Source organism: Hypanus sabinus, chromosome 11 (genome assembly GCF_030144855.1).
Source record: "Hypanus sabinus isolate sHypSab1 chromosome 11, sHypSab1.hap1, whole genome shotgun sequence".
NCBI lineage: Eukaryota > Metazoa > Chordata > Chondrichthyes > Myliobatiformes > Dasyatidae > Hypanus > Hypanus sabinus.
In genome coordinates, this window is record NC_082716.1 from 24,165,288 (window position 1) to 24,187,766 (window position 22,479).

The following is a 22,479-nucleotide window of genomic DNA, read 5'->3' on the forward strand; positions in this document are numbered from 1 at the left end:
CCTACTCTCAATGGAAACAGCCTGTTCACGTCAACTCTATCTATCCCTCTCAAAATTTTAAATACCTCGATCAAATCCCCCCTCAACCTTCTACGCTCCAATGAATAGAGACCTAACTTGTTCAACCTTTCTCTGTAACTTAATTGCTGAAACCCAGGTAACATCCTAGTAAATCGTCTCTGCACTCTCTCTAATTTATTGATATCTTTCCTATAATTCGGTGACCAGAACTGCACACAATATTCCAAATTTGGCCTTACCAATGCCTTGTACAACTTTAGCATTACATCCCAACTTCTGTACTCAATGCTTTGATTTATAAAGGCCAGCGTTCCAAAAGCCCTCTTCACCACCCTATCTACATGAGACTCCACTTTCAGGGAACTATGCACAGTTATTCCTAGATCTCCCTGTTCCTCTGCATTCCTCAATGCCCTACCATTTACTCTGTATGTTCTATTTGGATTATTCCTGCCAAAATGTAGAACCTCACACTTCTCAGCATTAAACTCCATCTGCCAACGTTCAGCCCATTCTTCTAACCGGCATAAATCTCCCTGCAAGCTTTGAAAATCCACCTCATTATCCACAACACCTCCTACCTTAGTATCATCGGCATACTTACTAATCCAATTTACCACCCCATCATCCAGATCATTTATGTATATTACAAACAACATTGGGCCCAAAACAGATCCCTGAGGCACCCTGCTAGTCACCGGCCTCCATCCCGATAAACAATTATCCACCACTACTCTCTGGCATCTCCCATCTAGCCACTGTTGAATCCATTTTATTACTCCAGCATTAATACCTAACGACTGAACCTTCTTAACTAACCTTCCATGTGGAACTTTGTCAAAGGCTTTGCTGAAGTCCATATAGACTACATCCACTGCCTTACCCTCGTAACTTCTTCAAAAAATTCAATAAGGTTTGTCAAACATGACCTTCCACGCACAAATCCATGCTGGCTACTTCTAATCAGATCCCGTCTATCCAGATAATTATAAATACTATCTCTAAGAATACTTTCCATTAATTTACCCACCACTGATGTCAAACTGACAGGTCTATAATTGCTAGGCTTCCTTCTAGAACCCTTTTTAAACAATGGAACCACATGACCAATACGCCAATCCTCCGGCACAATCCCTGTTTCTAATGACATATTAAAGATCTCTGTCAGAGCTCCTGCTATTTCTACACAAAATTCCCTCAAGGTCCTGGGGAATATCCTGTCAGGAGCCGGAGATTTATCCACTTTTAAATTTCTTAAAAGCGCCAGTACCTCCACCTCTTTAATTGTCATAGGTTCCATAACTTCCTTACTTGTTTCCCACACCTTAGACAATTCAATATCCTCTTGCTCTTCACATACTTGTAGAATGCCTTGGGGTTCTCCTTAATCCTGCCCACCAAGGCCTTCTCATGGCCCCTTCTGGCTCTCCTAATTTCCTTCTTAAGCTCCTTCCTGCTAGCCTTATAATCTTCTAGTATTACCTAGCTCTCTGAACCTTTTGTATGCTTTTCTTGACTAGATTTTTTACGGCCTTTGTAGACCACGGTTCCTGTACCCTACCGTAACTTCCCTGTCTCATTGGAACGTACCTATGCAGAACTCCACACAATTATCCCCTGAGCATTTGCCACATTTCTTCCATACTTTTCCCTGAGAACATCTGCTCCCAATTTAAGCTTCCAATTTCCTGCCTGATGGCCTTATCATTCCACTTAAATGCTTTTCTAACTTGGCTGTTCTTATCTCTCTCTAATGTTTTTGTAAAGGAGATAGAATTATGATCACTATCTCCAAATGCTTTCCCACTGAGAGATCTGACCCGTGACTAGGTTCATTTCCCAATACCAAATCGAGTACAGTCTCTCCTGTTGTAGACTTATGTACATATTGTGTCAGGAAACTTTCCTGAACACACCTAACAAACTCCTCCCCATCTAAACCACCCAGTCTAGGAGGATGCCAATCGATATTTGGGAAATTAAGATCTCCCACCACGACAACTCTGTTAATATTACACCTTTCCAGGATCTGTTTCCCTGTCCCTCGATATCCCTGTTACTATTGGGCGGCCTATAAAAAAACACCCAGTAAAGTTATTGACCCCTTCCTGTTCCTAACTTCCACCCACAGAGACTCTGTGGACAATCCTTCCATGACGTCCACCTTTTCTGCAGCCGTGACACTATCTCTGATCAACAGTGCCATGCCTCCACCTCTTTTGCCTCCCTCCCTGTCCTTTCTAAAACATCTAAAACCTGGTTCTTGAAATAACCATTCCTGTTCCTGAGCCATCCAAGTCTCTGTAATGGCCACCACATCATAGCTCCAAGTACTGATCTACGCTGTAAGCTCATCCACTTTGTTAACAATACTCCTTACGTTAAAATAGACGCATTTCAAGCCGTCGGTCTGAGCACGTTCCTTCACTGTCACCTGCCTATTCTCCCTATTGCACTGTCTCCAAGCTTACTCTATTCATGACCCAACCATCTCTTCCCCAGTCTCTTCAGTTTGGTTCCCACCCCACAACAATTCTAGTTTAAATTCTCCCCAGTAGCCTTAGCAAACCACCCCACCAGGATATTGGTCCCCCTCGGATTCGAGTGCAACCTGTCCTTTTTGTACAGGTCACATCTGCCAGAAAGGTCCCAATGATCCAGAAATCTGAATCCCTGCCCCCTGCTCCAATCCCTCAGCCACGCATTTATCCTCCAACTCATTCTATTCCTATACTCACTATTGCGTGGCACAGGCAGTAGTCCCGAGATTATTACCTTTGCGGTCCGGCTTCTCAACTTCCTTCTTAATTCTCTGTAGTCTGTTTTCAGGACCTCTTCCCTTTTCTTACTTGTGTCGTTGGTACCAATATGTACCATGACCTCTGGTTGTTCTCTCTCCCACTGCAGGATATCTTGGACGCGATCTGAAACATCCTGGACCCTGGCACCTGGCTGGGAGACAAACTCCCATCTGAGTTTCTTTCCTATGTCCACAGAATCACCTGTCTGACCCCCCCTAACTATAGAGTACCCTATCACTACTGCCTTTCTCTTCCTTTCCCTATCCTTCTAAGCCACAGGGCCGGACTCTGTGCCAGAGGCACTGTTGCTTCCCCCAGGTAGGCTGTCCTCCCCAACAGTACTCAAACAGGAGTAATTATTGTCAAGGGAGACAGCCACTGGGGTACTCTCTTGTACCTGATTCTTGCCCTTTCCTCTCCTGTCTGTGACCCACTTAACTGTCTTCTGTGGCCCCGGTGTGACTATGTGCCTATAGCTCCTATCTATCACTTCACTCTCCCCGACCAGACGAATGTCATCAAGCTGCCCCTCAACAAATCAGGTGTAGATATGGCCGTCCGGGAGGCTGGGAGACTCTCAATACCTCCCACATCTGACACCGAGCACGGAAAACTGGCCTCACAATCATACTTCCTCTCTGCAATTAACACAGGTAGACCTACCTCGCCTCTTTACCGTCTAAGCCCGTTGAGCCAAAGCCCTATCACTCTGCCACCTCACTCTCCGCTGCCTGCTGGATATGGCAGTCCTGACGAAGGGTCTCGGCCTGAAACGTCGACAGCGCTTCTCCCTATAGGTGCTGCTTGGCCTGCTGCGTTCCACCAGCATTTTGTGTCTGCTGAATATGTTGGTTATTTGAGGATACATTGGAGTTGTAATTCTTGTAGAAGTTTTAAACTTAGGCCATTATCATACCATATGTCTCTTGTATGGTGCTACTGTGGAATTTGTTTCATATAAATATCATGCAAGGAATAACAAAGCTGAAGGTATTTCAAGTTAAGACGAAAAAGGATTTAGTGTTCTCCTGACGTAAATGACAGATAAACACTTCTCGGCTTCCTTCTAAGTACAGGTATCGATTTAAACTGATGTTTTGATGACAGACTTCACCATCGTCATGAGGGGTGATGCCTGAACATGTCTAGTGGTATTTATTTCCTCGTTGTCCATTCCTCTTGATTGGTTAGTGCTCATCCAATCAGGTTTCCGCTGTCCCACCTTGTTTACAAGGGAATTTAAGTTCTTAACTAGAGCGAGACTTTCGCCTTTGTTAAGATTCTTTTCCTCTAGATTTATTTCAATGGCTTCCTTCATGAGGCGGTCCCAAATGCCATTGGTACGGCACAGTAGTTTTGTGCTGTCAAAATCAATCCTATGATTATTGCGAATGCAATGTTCTGGTACTGCCGATCTCTCTGGGTAACCCAAATGGATGTACCATTTCCACTGTATGATGCGGATTTCCACTGTACATCCCATCTGGCCGATATACGCTGCTCCGCATTTATAGGGAATCTTGTCAATGCCAGCCGTCCTGAATCCTAGGTCATGTTTGACCTGCTGCATAAGCTGTGATTTGAGCTTCCTTATGGGTTTGAAGATGGTATTAATCCGGTATTTCTTCAGGATCCTGGCAATCCTTCCAGAAACTGTGAAAATATAGGGAAGGCAGCTACTGCTTGTTTCAGTCCTTGTATTTTATAATATAAATAATTTCAGACTCCAAATGTTAGGCTGGGTGAGGGGCATAAATTTTCAGGTGATCCCAAAATTGGTTATGGGGAATATACTCTACAGGTTTTACAGCTAGAAGGAAAGTCTTATCTGGAGAAAGATTGTAGCTAGAAGGAAAGTCTTATCTGGAGAAAGATTGTAGAAGATCTGATCAGTTGGGAGTAAGTGAGAACAAAATAGAAATGTCTTGTTTTGGATAGAACTTGGTAAGAGCAGCATCTGAAATATGGTAGACAAGGATAGAAAAGCATTGCAGGAAAGGCAGATGAACTCAGGGCATGGATCAACACATGGAATTATACTGTAGCCATTTGCGAGTCTTGGTTTCAGGATGGGTAGCACAATATTCCAGGATTCCATTGTTCTAGAAGTGACAGAGTGGGAGGAATTGCACTACTAGTTAGAGAATATGTCGTGGCAAAGCTCAGTCAGGACAGACTGGAGAAATCGTTTAGTGAAGCTTGATGTGTGGAATAAGAAAGGACCATGTTGATGGGGCTATATTATAGATCACCCAGCCCTCTGAGGATTTAGAGGAACAAATTTGTAGAGAGAAAACGTAAGGTTATCATAGTAGGTGATTTTAAGTTTCCACATATTAGACCATAAGATATAGGAGTGGAAGTAGGTCATTCGGCCATATGACTGGGACTTCATACTGTAAAGAGATTACATGGGATAGAGTTTGTCAAATATATTCAGGAAAATTTTCTTAATACATGGATGTCCCAACAAGCGAGTGTGAGATACTTGATCTGTTATTAGGGAATGAGAAGGGCAGGTAACAGATGCTTTTGTAGGGGAACGCTTTACATCTAGTGATCTTAATTATATTAGTTTCAAGGTAATTATGGAAAAGGATAGGTCTGGTCCGTGGGTTGAAATTCCAAATTGGAGAATCAATTTTGATGGTATCAGAAATGATCTGGCAAGTGTGGATTGAAACCAGCTGTTTTCAGGCAAAGGTGAATTTGATAAGTGGGGGGCCTTCAAAAGTGAAATTTTGAGAGTACAAAGCTTGCTTGTTCCTGTCAGAATAAAAGGCAAAGATAACATGTTTAGAGAACACACGCAAAATGCTGGAGGAACTCAGTAGGCCAGGCAACATCTATGGAAAAGAGCACAGTCGACATTTTGGCCTGAAATGTGGACCGCGCTGTTTTCCAGTATTGCTCAGTGCACTGCTCAGATTTCCAGCATCTGCAGATTTTCTCTTGTTTGTGATAGGAATTGCATTGAAGGTGCACCAAATTGAATCCTGGAATTGTTATATTAAAAGAGATGAAGCAGACTGGATGTATCCTCCTCTGGTTTGGAATGAGTGATTTTAACAAAACTAACAAATTCTTATAGAGCCTGTTGGGCAAGTGTGAAGTCAGGGATTCTCTGGCAGGGATATTGACAGCTTGGAAGCTGAGAGGTTCAAAATAGGAATTTGGTTGTTCAGAATATTTATGGAATTTACTGAGGTGAAGCCAAAGGCAAGCTAGAAAAAAATTACTCGTATTCCACCTGGATAATCTATAACCCATTTTAAATTAAAATTTTCCATTTTCAAAGTAATCCTCATTCCTTGTGCTCCTATCTCTTTAAAAGTTCTTATCTGTCTCACCTGGATTCCATTTGTTTATAGCTCACAATGGGTGAGGGAATAGGAAATCCTGTTCCCTCACCCATCTGCCCATCATTCCTCCATTACTATTAGACTCCCTATCTGTCGGCTCTTCTGTCTCCAGTTACTACCTTCCAGGCTCTGCCCTTATTTCCACACACACCTTCCCCTACCTTTTTTCAGTCCTCTTCTATTACTCACCAGCTGCTGTCTCCCAACTCCACCTCCCCCACCCAATCTGGCTTCATTTGTCCATCATACCCCTCCCCATCTAGTTCTGCCAATCACCTACCAGTCCATGTCCCAGCTCCCTTTCACCTCTATACTGCACTATCTCTGCTCTATCTCCCTACTATTCTCTCAGTGCTGATGCAGTGCCTAGATCTGAAACATCAGCTAATCCTGTGCTTCTACTGATGCTGTTTAACTCACTGAATTCCTCTAGCAGCTTGCTTTCTTCACCTGGAGAGTGAGAGCAGTAGGTCCTCAATCATTAGGTAATGTCAGGAAAGAGATTAATGGACTTTTAAATATTAAGGGAGCTGTGTAGTTTTAGGTGCTGAAGTAAAAGAAAACAGCAATTATCTTATTAAATAGTGCAGAAGACACAAACACACATACCTGTTTGTTATGCTGAAGTGTTCAGCTTTCTGGAGATGACTGGACATAACCTCTCCAGAGAAGTTCTACTTAGTGGTGAAAATGGGCACATTTAAATCAGGTTACTTGCTACATATTTATCTCTTCCCAGACTTGAAAATGAAACAAGACAAAGATTAGTAATGTGTCTCATTGTTCATGCAGTTACAAGTAATATAAATTAGCCAATTGTTTACTTGCCTTTCAATTGTTAGGTACCCCTGCAGGAATGATGTCTGGGCCATACAGTGGAGGGTCTGGGTTTCCATCTTCAATCAGCTTTACACAGTCTGCAGGTTAGAGTTGCATTATTATTGTTGTTTGAATAAATTGTCCATATTTTGGAAAATGCTGTTTTTTTAGCAGTTTATATAACTCTCAGGATGCTGGTTAGGACTCTGGACAGAGTTTAAAACCTGTGCTAGTGTGGAATATGGTATGCAGTCTTGAGCAAGCTAGTTTCTGTTATTTGTAGATTTCAGATGGTAGTTACTACATGGTGAAATAGCTGTCTTTGTAGAGTTTCCAGACATTGGTTATAATGCTGCAGAGGGTTATGCAGAAGCTAGGGTTGGGATATACAGCATGTTCAGCTGTTCATCAGAAAAAAAATCTCACTTGTCTCAGGAAATATGTACTCAAAGCTTGGCTATTACGCTTTTTTAAAGGTTGCCAGTTTGTTAGGAGTGCAATGCTACAGGAATTGGTATTAGGTTTGCAATTTAAGTGGAAAGAAAACCTGCAAAGCTAGGTGAAAATGAGTAGTAAGAGTCTGCAAAGGAATTCAGATAAATGTTGTAGTCAGGAAAGTGACAATTAACTTTTTGTAAAATATATTTTTGCATTTTGATGGTAAGAAGCTACGAAGTTAAAATGTTGGCTAGAAGAATTTGAGTCTACTTTTTGAAAGATTCAGAAAGTTAAGATTCAGATACAGCTAATAATTAGATTAAAATTGTTTCCTTTTACTGAAAGGATTGGAGTACTAAAGCAAAGAAGCCTTGCTGGTGTTTTCTTGGGCTTTGGTGAATCTTCATTTGGATTATCAGTACACTTTGGTATCTAGCCAAGGAAGGGTACATTTGGTGTGGAGTCATTATGATGCAAACTAATTACTCTGGACTTGAGGACTATTAGCTTGTTTTCTGTTTCTGGATCTCTTTGAGATATAAAATTAGGAAGAAATCGATGGCGTAGATTCTGAAAGTGTATTTCTTCTATCTGAAGAAATTAGGACTGAGGGCATGCCGTGGGTTTAAATCTGTTGAAACATCTAGCTCAGGGATATGGATACTCATCTCTTCAGGATCAGAATTAGGTTTAATATCACTGGTATATGTCATGAAATGTGCTGCTTTACAGCAGCAGTACATTGCAATACATAATAAAAATTATAAATTACTACATATAAAATAAGCTGTACAAAGAGAGAGGAGAATATAAATAGGTAGTGTTTATGGATTCATTGTCCATTCAGAATTTTGATGGTGGAGGGAAAGAAGCTGTTCCTGAAACCTTGACTGTGTGTCTTCAGGCTCCTATTCCACCTCATTGATGGTAGCAATGAGAAGAGGACATGTTGTGGTTGATGGAGGTCCTTAATGAAGGTTGCAGTCTTTCTGAGACATTGCCTTTTGAAGGTGTCTTGGAAGCTGGGGAGGTTAGTGCCCATAATGGAGCTGACAGAGATCAGAACTTCCTGCAGCTTTTTCTGATCCTGTGTATTGACCCCTCTATGAGACAGTGATGCAGCCAGTTGGAATGCTCTCCACAGTACTTCTGTAGAAATTTGCGAGTGTCTTTGGTGACCTACCAGTTTTCCTCAAACTATTGAAATATAGTCACTGTCATGCCTTCTTTATAACTGCACTGTTATATTGGACCCAGGATAGATCCTCAGAGATGTTAATACCCAGGAACTTGAAACCGCTCACTCCTTCCACTTCTGATCTCTCAGTGGGAACTGGTTTGTGTGTTCCCTTGATTTCTGCTTCCTGAAATCCACATTCAATTCCTTGGTCTTAATGAAGTTGAGTTGAAGTTTGTGACACTACTCAACCAGCTGATCTATCTTACTGCATTATTGCACCTCATCACCATTTGAAATTTGCCAATGATAGTTGTGTCATTGGCAAACTTGTAAATGGCATTTGAGTTGTGCCTAGCCACACAGTCATGGGTGTAGAAAATAGAACAGTGGGCTAAACACGCACCCTTCAGGTGTCAGCAAAGAGAATATTATTTTTGATCTGCACACATTTTGGTCTCCTGGTCTGCAAGTCAAGGATCCAGTTGTGGAACGAAGTACAGAGACTCAGGTTTTGGAACTTGTTGATTAGAACTGGTGGTATGATTGTGTTGAACGTTGAGCTGAAGGTAATAAACAGCAGTCTGATGTAGGTATTGTTATTGTTCAGGTGATAGAAGGCTGAGTGGAGAGCCACTGAGATTGAACCTGCTGTTGACCTATTGTGACAATAGGCAAATTGCAGCAGGTGCAGATCCTTGGTTAGGCAGAAGTTGATGCCATGACCAACCTCAAAGCACTTCGCGGTAGATGTTAGTGCCAGTGGGCAATAATCATTGAGGAAGCTCTCCCTGCTCTTGTGCACTGGTATGATTGCTACTTTTTTGAGGCAGGTGGGAACCTCCAACTGCAGCAGTGAGAAACTGAAGATGTCCTTGAACACTCCTGCCAGTTGGATGGGACAGATTTTCAGAGCCCCACCAGGTACATTATATCTGAGTCTATTCAAAGCAGAGAGTGATTTGGACACAAAAGCGAACCTAAGGAATGCGCAATGTATAGATACTGGGCATCAAAGAAAACATTGTTCAGAAGATGAATGGGATGATGCTGTCTGCTTATTCTCATTCCTCCTCCCTCCCCCCGCCCCCCCCCCCCCCATAAGCCAGATTATGCTTGCATCTGCTCTGACTTGTTCCATTGTCTGTGCAGAAGACTAAGAGCAGGGCTGTTTACTTCAGTTTGAAGAAGCGTAGAATATGCATTTGCTCTTTCAATAGTTGGCATAAGTTTTCACATTAGTCATGGTTTTTTCCAGCAATAGGTTTATCTTTTGCCTTGTTGACCAAAACAAATAAGTATTAATGTGCTAACATTTCCTCAGTGCTTTATATCCCATCTGCATCAGCATCAAGCTGTGAACTTCAGGAGATAATCTTAATTTATCAGACACAGGAGAAGTAAAACTGTATGTTGCCAGCATCCACTGTATGTCTACTTGCAGTTCTTTTACAGTTTTACCTTGGCTTAATTTTGGCAGAAATGAAGCTAACTATTCTTCCTTTAGTCAATCATGTGAAAATCTGATTCATCAAAAAATGTGGACACTGTTCATTGAATCATCTTGCTTATAATTTCTAGTCCAAACAGAATACTTTTTAAGAATGCCTATTTTTAAATAGAGCAGTTATTTCCAGATGGAATTAAATTGTGGGTAACAGAAAATGAATTTGTTTTTAAATAGTAATTCTTCTGTTGCAGCTGTTCCAGGATCACTGAGCCCATTGGCTATGCCTGGTGCTGCAGGCCGAGTAGCAATGTCTGGAGTTGCTTCTGCCAACCACAGTGTCCTCCTGGTTAGCAATCTGAATGATGAGGTAATTTTATTACAGATTTTTTGTTCATTAGTTTAACTTGTTTGTGCCTCTCATTCATTGTTGTTTCTGTTGTGTCCACATATGTTTAGATTCTCTCTAAATGCGGAAATAAAATGTGTATGATTAAACAAATACATTGCTGGTGGTGGGAAAAAGTATATTTGTAAAATCTAAAATGATTGTAGATTTGCCAGTTGATATTGAGCCTGGTGTGTTTGTAACACTTAAAAGGTGTTTGGATAAATATGTGGATAAGAAAGCTTTAGAGGAATGTGAGTGAAATGCAGGCAAAGGGGACTAGCTCAGGTGGAAACTCGGTCAGCATGGATGAGTTGGGCTAACTAACTTTCATACCAAGTTCTGCAGATGCTTTTAATACAATTGTTATTCAGTGCTGTGTTGGATATAGAGGGAATGCTGTTGTATTTTGAGTGAATGTGCCACTTTTTACTTTTTGCTGATCTAATCTTTTATGTAAATTTGCAATTCTATAGCTTTAGCAAGAATAGAAATCTATGACCCTATAGAGTAAATGGGACTGTATTTGAAATGCTGTATGCTTGTGTGGTCTCCTAGATATAAGTGGAAGGATAGACTTGCAGAAGAGGCTGTACAGTGGGACTAGCCCCGGATGGGCTCTTGTATAAGGAGCGATTAAATATGTGGGGCCTACACATTCAAATTTGGAAGAAGTAGTGATTCGTTAAAATCTACAAAATTTTAAGGAGCTTGACAGGATAGATGCGGAATTGATGCTTCCCTTGTCTGAATATCCAGAATCAGGCATTACTTTCAAAAAGATTAACCGATAAGAGTTGTGAAGAAAATTCTTCACCCAGATGATAATGAGTTTCTGGAATTCTTTACCCAAGGAGGATGTAGTGATTTGGTTATTATTTTTTAATGTAATTTTGTATACTACAGGAATCATTGGATATAAGGTTAGTGCAGGAATGTGGAACTGAGATTTAGCCGTTAGTCATATTTCTTATGTTCTTTACTGAAATAATTGAAACTGAAAATTGAGTATGTACAGTTCGTTTACTTGGTTGTAAAGTATAATTTGGGTTTTTTAGCAGCACAAAAAGACACAGAGAAAACTATGGAATGGTTATCTAAATGGATAATTTAAACATTGATGTGCATTTCAGTCAGAAATAAGTTACCTATATCGTGAAACATGGCATCTAAGTAGGGTAAATTTTCAAAGGAAACTGAGTATAAGTTCATCTGTTCGAGGTGTGTTGCACATTACCAAAGCCATAAATGCTGCAAGGCACTGAGTTTCATTTCTTTGAAAAGAAAATTCAAATGTTCTCATTAGCATCATCTTGCCATCTCATTTTAAAAAAAGGGATATTTAAAAAGCTTTTGTAAAGCTGGCACCAGAACTAAGGGGACAGTGCTGTCCAGGAAGACTGATTTAAGGTCTGACATGGTTTCAGTTGTGTTGATATTTGAATCCTTCCAAAGAGTGTGTACCTCCAAGAGGGCACATAAATAGAAGAGTCACTAATGTTCACTAAAATGAGAATGCTTCACTCGTTGTTAGATAAAATGTTTTAAGATAGAATCATTCTAACGACAAAACAAGTAAAAGTGGGAGAAAGGAATAGCTTGATATGTTGGAGTAACGTGAAGTAAGCTGGAAAGAGATATTGAGCTATCAATGTGGGAATCAGTGTGTTAAGCCAAACAGCCAGTTTCTCACTGTAAATTAAATGTCTCATTGATTGTCAAGCTTGCATATGTTTGTCCTAAATTCCTGTTTCAAGTAAACATTACTTTTAATGCCTTTCTTAAAAGGTTTTCTCCAAAGAATTTGAGATTCTTTCTAGTTTTCACTGCATTTTGTTTCTCTTTATAAACCTCGTATTTATGTAAAACCTAGTTTTTTTTCGGTTTTATTCTCAAATGATTTAGTTGTGTTCTATTTTCATTTTGGCTTTAGCAAAAGCTGGTATGAAATGTGGCTTGTATCTGAGCACTTCACAGGAGAAGTTGTCCATGGTCTGTTTTCATTTATAAAATTCAAAGTAACATACAGATTTAAATGAATTTTTTTTTGTGCTACACGTCTGCATGCGGTTAGGTGTAATGTTCAAATTAGAATGCCTCTCAAATATTTATTTGCCTGCATTTCATACCTAGCCATAATTATGCAGTTCTAAATTCATTTTTGCATGATTTGTTTTTACTTTCTCATGTAATATAAAATATTGTAATTTTTTGATTATAAATGTACTTTACCCATGTTTATTTTGTCTTGGGTGACTACATTCAACACTATTTTTCTTGTAAAGTACATGAGCCAGCCATTTTCTGACCAAATTCCTGCATTTCCTGTGTACTGACCTATATATTTATTTTTGTTTTGTTCCCCAACTCCTTGTTTTCTTCTGCATTGCTCCACCCCTACCCATCCCATCCCTTTGTCTTACCCTGTGTTTCTTTCACGATTCCCCAACCCTTCCCAATACCAACCCTCTATCTGCTCCTTCCCTGCCTCATTCCTTGTGTTCATGCTTATGTTCCTCGGACCAACTTGCCCCAATTAACTGCCTTGAACCATGATCCATGACCACCTCACCATTCTACGGGAACCACCCTTCGTTATGGATGATCTGTTCATCTCCGCTCTTCCTCGATTCTTCTCTCTTCCTGTCTTACGCTGCTTGCTCTTCTCTCCTTCTAAAGATGGTTACGCCCCAAAGTCTGTTTACCCTCTTCGGTATGTTATCGTTAGCACTATACTTTTATTATTGATTTAATATTTTTCACCTTAATTCTTATTTGTAGCTAGCATTTCAGCTTATTAGAAAAGTAGATAATTTTTTTTCTTTTGCTGTAATTCTTTCCATAGATGCTATTTTATTTATGGTAATGCATGCTATGAATTATTTTGCATGATCTTTGATTTAGTATCACTTCACGTTAGCTTTGAGGGATTTTACCAAGATTTTTCTCTTCAGATAATCACTGCTAAATCTTGATTTGTTGTACTCATTTTGGATGTCAATTTTGTTCACATTGATGTCTGATCTGAATGTTTCATCGATCTGTTAGATGTTTTTCTCAGATGACGTGCATAACTTTTATTTTTCTTCACTTTCCCACTTCACAAAGGTGTTTATGGTGATGTGCAACGTGTGAAGATTTTGTACAATAAAAAAGACAGTGCTCTGGTGCAAATGGCTGATGTTAACCAGGCTCAGCTGGGTAAGAGTTCATTTGCAGTTGACTGCAGCCTTTTTGTCCTTTTTAAAATGTGCTAAAAACTGACTTTTTATTTGTAGCCATGAGCCATTTGAATGGGCAGAAAATGTACGGAAAGATTATTCGTGTTACCCTGTCCAAACACCAGACGGTGCAGTTGCCTCGTGAAGGCCTAGATGACCAGGGATTGACAAAAGATTTCACCAATTCTCCACTCCATCGTTTCAAAAAGCCTGGTTCAAAGAATTTCCAGAATATATTTCCACCCTCTGCAACTCTTCATTTGTCAAATATTCCGTAAGTAATTTACTTGTTTGTAATTAATGCAGTAAATAGCCTCCTTAATTTTCCAAATTAGCCTGAAATAATTTTGGCAGGAGAATCTTTTTAATTCTGTCTTGATTCTGTTTTCCAGACCTTCTATTACTGAAGAGGTTCTTAAGACACTATTTGTAAAAACTGGAGGCAAAGTGAGAGGTTTTAAGTTTTTCCAGTAAGTATTTTTAACAAGTAATTGATTTTTAATGTATATTTTTTAGCCAATGTTTTCTTTATTTGCTGCTACTTTTCCAGTTAGATGTATTCTGTACTAACTGTTTAAATAGGTATGTTTAGGCTGAAATTTGGCAAATTTAGCAGTAATTACAGCTTTATTTTTAAATATTCTAAAGTAAGACAGTAAAAGTTACCATCTAGAGTAAGTTACTGTACTGTAAATATGTCTAACTTTTTTCAAAAGTTTTGATGTTATAAAATTGTACAAGATTTGGTCACAATATTAAGTTTTATTTTTATTTCTTTTATATAGATTGTGCTTAATTAAAATCATTGGCAAAAATGCATTTAATTCCAACTGACAAAGTAAACTCTCAATATACATCTTAAGCTGTTGTATTTTAGGCAGAACACAGGAACACCGCCTTTTAGTCAATTATGTCTTTGTTGACTTTGATAAAAATCTAAATAATTCAGATTTTCTGCATGTCTCAATTCCATACCTGTCCATGTCTCAGTCTAAATTCCACTTAAACGTCACTGTCCTACTTGTTTCTGCCACTTCTGTCAGTGAGTACCACGTACCTAGTATTCTGTCTGTAAATGTTACATACGTGGGTTAAGACCAGAGCAAAAATGGTTGGAGTCAGTTAGCACTTTAATTGGATGCATCAAAAATCAAACTTATAGAAAACAGTGAAAAGAAAACGGACAGTATTTATAAAAAGATAATGGAAAACACAATAACAACTCTGTACTTTGTCTGCTGTAAACTCCTGGCAGCCCCAATCTCTTGCTCTCTCCCCCATTGATTGATGAGCCCTGTTTATTGGGCACCAGGACATAGCATCTTTAATTACCCACAAAGTTAATTTAAGACCACATGGATTAGAATATGATGCACTCCACAATGTAGCTACAATCATATGATGAACTAAACAGAAGTATCTTCCTTAAATATAGTATACAAACAACATTTACACATTCCCATTACTAAAACAATGGACTATTCTGTCCTGTATGCCAAGAAATGCAGCAGAAAGCCAACCCGAGCACATCAGCTTGGTTTAGGGCCCATTTATAGAATATACTGTGAAAGACATTTAAGTAGTGCAGCCACGGCAGAGTGACAAGGGTGTGTGTTTTACTGAGTGCTCTCTATCACATTTTAAATATAATGCCTCATACATCTCCTTTAATCTTTCCACTTTTTCCTTAAATGTGCATTCTTGTATTTGGTATTGCCATCCTAGGAAAAAGGCTATATCTACCTTAGCTCTGCTTCTCATAGTTTTATACACTGTCATCTCACAGCCTTTGACACTCCAGAGAAAAACATCCAAGTTTTTTCAAACTTTCCTTATCGTTACCACACTTATTTCAGGGAACATCCTGGCGAGCCTCACCCTCACCAAAATCTCCAGATCTTGCCTATAGCATGGCAACGAGAACTGAACACAGTACTCCAAATGTCCCCTAAAGATAGTTTTATGCAGCTGCAACATGACTCAGTGCCCTGACCCATAAAGGCTGGCATGCCATACACCACCTTTACCACTCTTTCCCCCTGTGTTGCCATTTTCATGGAGATGTGAACTTGTACCCCAAGATTCAAATACACATTAGTGCTCCTAAAAGTCCTGCCATTTACTGGAAGAAGTACAGTCGACATTTCAGGCCGAGGCCTCGTGTCTGCCTTTTTCTGTATACTTTACTCTTGCATTTGACCTCCTAGAATGCTTCACCTCATGATGGTGGGGATGTTATGTCGCCTACAGTATTCAGACTATCTGCATGTTTCAGTAAACCCTCCCAGATGCAGCTAACAAATTCTGCCCCATTTTAAGCCTTTGTAAGTCCCAGTCAATATTGGAGAAGTTAAGATAACCACTCCCAACAACCCTAGAGTGCTTTACAGCTTTCTATGTTCTGCTTACATATCTGTAACCTAATTTTCCTCAAATGGTGTGAACTAAGCCTAATGATGAGTCCTAAAAACAAACCTTCTCCCAAACACCCACATACAAACTAGACCACAGAAAACTGCACAAGACAGGGACAGTGAGTCCTCTTTGAACTTGGGTACATCCCCCATACATTCCCCTACTACAGATCACCTCAGTGCAGACCCACCCCATCCCACAAGCAGATATAGAGTAAAATTGAGCTCCAGAATAATCACTCTGCAAGGCTGGCCATGCAAAAACATTCTCAGCCATGCACTGCCCTCTCCACCAGGTCTTCACCTCCATCCCCTAAGTCCAATCCTAACCTCCACAGTCCTGTCAGTTCAATTCCTTGACCCTATCCCTAACCTCCACACCCCTCTCCCTTCCAGCCCCCTTACCTCCATCCCCAGACCCAATCCCTACCCCATACCATCAAATCCCCTTCCTCCTCCATCCCCAACCCTACCCTTATCACTATTCGTAACCTCCACCTCTCAATTTCCTACACCACCTTCTGCCCTCCAGCCCCCTACTCCCTACTGTTGGTTATTGGGAATATTATTTAATTTCAGTTTTTTTTTTATACTTCAATAACGTGCCTGAAGGAAGATGTGATAATATATGTTTAATATAGTTGCTAGATGCTGTTCCTTTTCCATTTCTGTGGTTCTTTTTATTCATAATTTGTAACTTCTCATCATAAGATGTATAAATAACCAGTTCCCGTTGCTACTCAACTTTCTTAATGCTTTCAGGTGGATTTTCCAATTGCCATGAGTGGGGAATCTGTCTTGGCATTGTTTTAAGAAAAAAATTCTATCACCTACTTATTAAGCCATTCAGATGTCAAAATTCTGAAACTAGTGAAGCAGTGAAAAGTAAAGGATTTAATGAATTTAGAAGAATTATTTTAGTCAATAGGAAGGAAACTATTTCCTCCAATGCCAAAAGCCAATGACAAATGGTGATTAAATCCTGGAGTGAGAAGCTTAAAATAAAATTCCTTGCATAGCTTTTGGGGATAATAAAATAGTTTGCCACAGGACATGTTGAGAAAAGGATTATTAAATCTTAAGCCAATTAAAACTGCATGCTAACATTGGGACAATTTGACCTAGAAAATATTTTAAACATTTTGGTGCAATGTTCTAAAACATTGGTCACTCCAGTGTTAATTAGCTATGTAGTACTAGTCACCACGGTAGAAGAAGGAAGTGATTGCACTGCAACAGGTGTAGGGGATCTTCACCAGAATGGAATATTTTAGTGAGGAGTTGAAGCTGAGTAGACTGAGTTTGTTTCCTTAGAGCGTAGGAAGTTGAGAGGAGATCTGATAAGATGCAGAGTAGGGAGCCTTTCCCTAACCAGTGATTTCCAAAGTTAAAAGGTATTAGTTGAAGAGGTTTAGCAAGATCAATGAAGGATCTTTTTTATTCAAGTCAATTGGTATCTAAAACTGCTTGTGTGAAAATGGAGGCAGATACCCTTAAAACATTTAAATATCATTTGAGATGAGCATTTATATCCCAAAACACAAAGTTCGTGTCCACGTGCTAATAAATGAAATTAGTACAAATGGGCACTTGGTTCTCAGCATAGACTTGGTATGTTGAAGGGCATATTTCTATGTTATCTCATTGAAATTCCCTGTTTTTTGAGAAGTTAAAAGTGGAAATAATTAACAATTAACAAAAGTGAATATTTCTCAGCTGGGCCATACCTTCTATATTAAACTATTTTCCTACTTCATTATTTTTGTTCCAGAAGAGATCATAAAATGGCATTGCTGCAAATGTGTTCTGTGGAGGAAGCCATCCAGGCACTCATTGATCTTCACAACTATGATCTTGGAGAAAACCACCATCTGAGAGTTTCCTTTTCCAAGTCAACCATCTGAGAATGCCCAGAGCGAAAGAGTTGAATTATTTGATTTTGATTGTGGTTAGTGACTTGTTTCAAGGAGTTGGGACCAGAGTTAACAATTCCAGCTGTTGTCATTCCTTCGTATATACATTTGTGATACTAAAATTGGAAGATGAACATTCATTAGAATGAGCAGAGGAAATTTATTCAGCTGTTAATTGGAATGAAAATTAAAATGTTCTTTATGTTGAAGCTTTTTAGGTATTCATTTATTTTAGTTTTGGGAGATTTGAATAATCTCTAGTTTTCTTTAGTAGAATATGTCTGAAGAGAAATGTGCCTTATCTTAACAGTTGAAAAATTCTATTAATACAATTGAATATACTATGGAAGTAACGCTGGGGCCTTTAAGGCACATGGTTGGAGAACTTCAGTAATAGTGAGAGTATTGTGTAAATGTTAGCACTAAGTTGCAGTTTTGCTTGTTGCTGATTATACATTTTGTAGATGTTTGGAGTTGACATTGCAAATGGCTTATGTGCATTTATATTTCCATCTTTTAGTTTGTAATTAAGGACTGAAAATGGCTGTGGACTTTTGAGCATGTGCAGTCAAGTCTAGTTCAAGAAATTGGTGCATGTTATAGAAAAGCAAAAGAGAAATGCCTCATTTAAAAAAAAATGGGAGCAAAAAGGATAGTTTTGTGGCAGTTTCTGGAATGGACAACCAGGTGGGACCAAAGTTTATGTGCCTTTAGTCTTAATTTACCTTGCATTGTAATATTCAGTTTTAATAAAGCTCTTCAAGGTATTTTGTATTTGAATGGAGACAGACTTTATAATCAGTTCTGTATCTTCAAAATTAGAGGAATTGTATGAGTAGAGTTCATCACTTGAAGAGAAGTCCAACAACTGCAGTTGTCAAATTTAAGTAGTTTACATGCCAGGAACTTTTTAGATCTATGTATTAGCATTCATATACATAGACTCTCTGGACTATGTAGCAAAAAAGTCATATATATTTTCTATATTAGTTACGTTTTTACATCTTGATCTGTAGCTATGTAAATCTCAGTATAGTTTGAAAGAGGCACAATTAAAGTTAATTTTCTAACAAAATTGGGATGTTTGATGGTTGTGTTGACTTCTGATTTTTTTTCCCCCTGTGTACTCTGTTTGCTTGCCTGTAGCATGCTAATAAATACTTCTGTAGCTCTATCCACCTCTTCTGTCTTTCTGTACTGCTATTCCTCACTTCCCTTGTTTGTCTTCACCTCATTAAGCTTCTGACTTTATAGTTAATACTCTTGACAGAATGGAAAATTTTGTACTTCCAGCTATAACAGGACCATAATTCAATTGGAGCGCAGATGATCCAACAACTGGCTTCCTCTTGCCAAATGTTCAAAACCTGGAGCCATGCAATTTTGATGGTGAATCTCGTAATTAAGTGTTCATATGAAATTCTTGGCAAATTGATAAATTTTAACAGAAGTAAATCTCCTTAACAGTTTATTTTGACAAAGTAACTTCATGGAGGTAGATACTAATTATTCCTCATTTTGAAGGAATAAAATGGTTTTAAAGATTTATAATACTGTAAGTGTTCTAAACTTAACCCAGAGTTAGCATGAAATTAGCTGCACTGCAATAGGACTAAAGACATTTCTTTATTGTTCAAAAATAATGTAGATTACTACTTTTAAAACTAATTAGCACTGTTTAGCCAAATAGCTGCAAACTTAAAAAGGCTAGGAGATACTTCCACTGGAGATGAATCACAAAATATAGATGTTCTGGATTTTATATTAAAAAGTTATTTAAAAAAATAAAAATTGATGAAATATACTGTCAGTATTAGCACAATGGTATTTAGGATAAATTTCATCTTTCAAAAAAAAAATTAAATGTTTGTAGATAAGTTTCTTTTTAGAAAATCATTATCTTGTTTTACAGTATTTTTACAATTCATATTTTACTCTATAAAACAGCTGCAGGCTTATTTGTGAAACATTAATATTAATATGAACATTATATTAACCTGAAATTCATTGTAACAATTGATTTGTACCCACAGACAAATATATTAAATGATATAGAAATCTGGCACAAACCTGGTAACTTCATAATCTCTTTTTGTAAATCAACTTTAAACTCAATATGAAAATTATTTGAGTGAGCATTGGCCAGCATTTTCAGGTCTCAGGTGCATGATCAAAACATCTGAAACTAGTTTTGGTACTGACAATAATAAAATAATGTAGTTTTGATGCTTGAGGGGTAAACAAGCATTTTTGAGTATGACAAAACTTGATTATTATTTTAATTGTCCACTTAGAAAATAATAAGCAAGTTACCTAAAATGTTTATCTACATTCTGAGAGCAAAACAAAATTGCTGTTAAATTTGCTAACACGTCTTTTGCAGTGTATCTGAAATTTGGATATTGATATAACCAAATACATATATACTGAATTCAAAATTTCATAAGAATAAATTTATATTTGTACTAAAATTTTCTGCTGACTAGTACATAATTAAAGTCTATATTTTCGGCTCATAAAAATCACTCTTCACTTTATGTGCTTTCATCTGGCCTTTCATTTATTTGTAATAGCCAAAGATGAAACACCACAGCTCACAAAATGGACATTTTTGTTTCCAGCCAATTTACTTGATGCAGTATGGCTCTGTCATAAAAATGTGCCTTGGTTTCAGCTTCCTCACTTAACAGCATTTTGGCACTTTGTCCTAGCCTCCACATGTGCAGTATTTTGGCATTTTGTCTATCAGACTAAGTTGTTAAAAGATTACTTTCTTTGATTACATGTCTTCATTAAAAACAACTTGGTTCTGAGCACATGTCCACAAGAAGCTAACAGTAAGAATTTTCTTATTTTAACTGAAGCTTTCTGACATTCAAGATTGTTTATTGTCATCTCCAATACAAGTGTAAAGGAAAACAAAATGATTGTTACTCTGAATCCAATGCGGCATTAAAAAAATACTAAGTGGTAAAAACACAATAAATATAAAAACTATCCTATAAAACAATGTACAAGTAACTGTTGATTGTGGCTATATATATATATACACACATACACAAAAAAATTAGCTTATATACATAGATTGTACGCACATAATGTGACACTAGTTTCAGGAATATCTGAGCATAAGATGACTGATGGCATGATAAAGTTATCAAGTGATTCTTGGCAAGAGGAACTCTTTTAATTAGCAGCAGCATACATGAAAACACAGTAGGACAGTGACTATCAGTGTAGGAATGAGGTGTGGAGTGCAAGTGTAAAGTAGCAGTGCATGAGGGGTTTGGAAGGGTGCTGAGGGGCTGCAGCGAGGAGTGGTTGATGTGTATGTAGCTACCCAAAGTTCAGATTGGCTTTGAATAAATAGAAAACATGGTGTATTTGTTGGTCAAGTTGCAAAGATGGGTCTACTTATTCTGCCTCAGGCTAAATTAATGCGTTAATCATGTAACTTAAAGGGGTAAAGAATCATGTAATAGGTGCTTTTTAACTTCTGGAAGCTTGTCAAAGGTGAACGTGACAAAATGTCATTTTAGCAAACAACTTTCAAATTAACACAATGGACTTCTTCATGAAATCCAGTTTTATCATCACTTTAATGCCTCATTTGTGATTAATCATCTAATTCATGTTCTCTTGCTGTCCCATTTCATCTAAATGCGGTCTTAAATCTTGCCTATTTCTCATTTCCAACTGTTTTGCTGCTCACTGATTCTGTTACTAATAATGATCATACAGCCAAGAGGATTTGTGGGAACACTAAATGTGCTGAAAATTTCCCAGTGGAAGATCAAATTCACAATAGGTGAGATCTATCAGTAGTAAGGACATATTCTCTATTTGGATGGTAAATTGTTCAATGAGTGCATATTGTTTCCATTTCTGGTTCACATTTAAGTTGAAGATAATGTTGCTTCCTCACACCTGACCCTGGCACACTACTGTGTCAGTTTGTCACAACAATTTTTGTTCAGTTTATCTCTAGAATGTATTACTAGGTTTACTGAATTAACCAGCTTGCCCGTCTCTGAGATGACCAGAAAATGCTGGTAGATTTTGTACAATATTCAAAAAAAATAATTTGGTCTATTAATAGTAAAAAATCTGTCATTTTGCCATTTCAAAGGGTTTTTTTCCTGATAAATAGTACCTGATCATAATTCTAGATCTAACAGTTTGCTGGAACAATTCTGCGTTAGACTCAACCACTTAAAAGCACACCACTTTAAAACTCAGTCGCATTTTCTGTGTTGGCTTGTGGTAGTATATTTTCCTGTGTTTATTGCCATCGTTCAGAATTGTCAACATTCTCAACTTCAGCTTTGTTACTTTTAGTAATCTACATTTAGTATGAGGGTGTGTTGGCATGCCCACCCATTCCTAATTTTCTTGAACAAGTGGAGTAGACCCTTCACCTTCAATCAAAGCAGAAGGAATCTATTTAGTCTTCTGTGCCTGCTCATCATTCAGTACAG

General features: G+C 38.3%; 1 protein-coding gene across 3 annotated transcripts in view; it reads left to right on the forward strand.

Moving 5' to 3' along the window:
• Positions 1–19,313, forward strand: part of ptbp2b (polypyrimidine tract binding protein 2b) — a 45,771-nt gene extending 26,458 nt beyond the window's left edge. Inside the window, exons 7-13 of one of the 3 annotated variants that reach the window (XM_059983960.1) lie at positions 7,027–7,107; positions 10,320–10,435; positions 13,133–13,166; positions 13,562–13,654; positions 13,732–13,948; positions 14,067–14,144; positions 17,860–19,308. In XM_059983960.1, the coding sequence (XP_059839943.1) occupies positions 7,027–7,107; positions 10,320–10,435; positions 13,133–13,166; positions 13,562–13,654; positions 13,732–13,948; positions 14,067–14,144; positions 17,860–17,992 (752 nt within the window). In that variant the 3' untranslated portion in view covers positions 17,993–19,308. Of the gene's footprint in view, positions 1–7,026; positions 7,108–10,319; positions 10,436–13,132; positions 13,167–13,561; positions 13,655–13,731; positions 13,949–14,066; positions 14,145–17,859 lie in introns of all 3 variants that reach the window. The other 2 variants (XM_059983962.1, XM_059983961.1) reach the window with 2 other exon arrangements.
• The last annotated feature ends 3,166 nt before the right edge of the window (positions 19,314–22,479 follow it).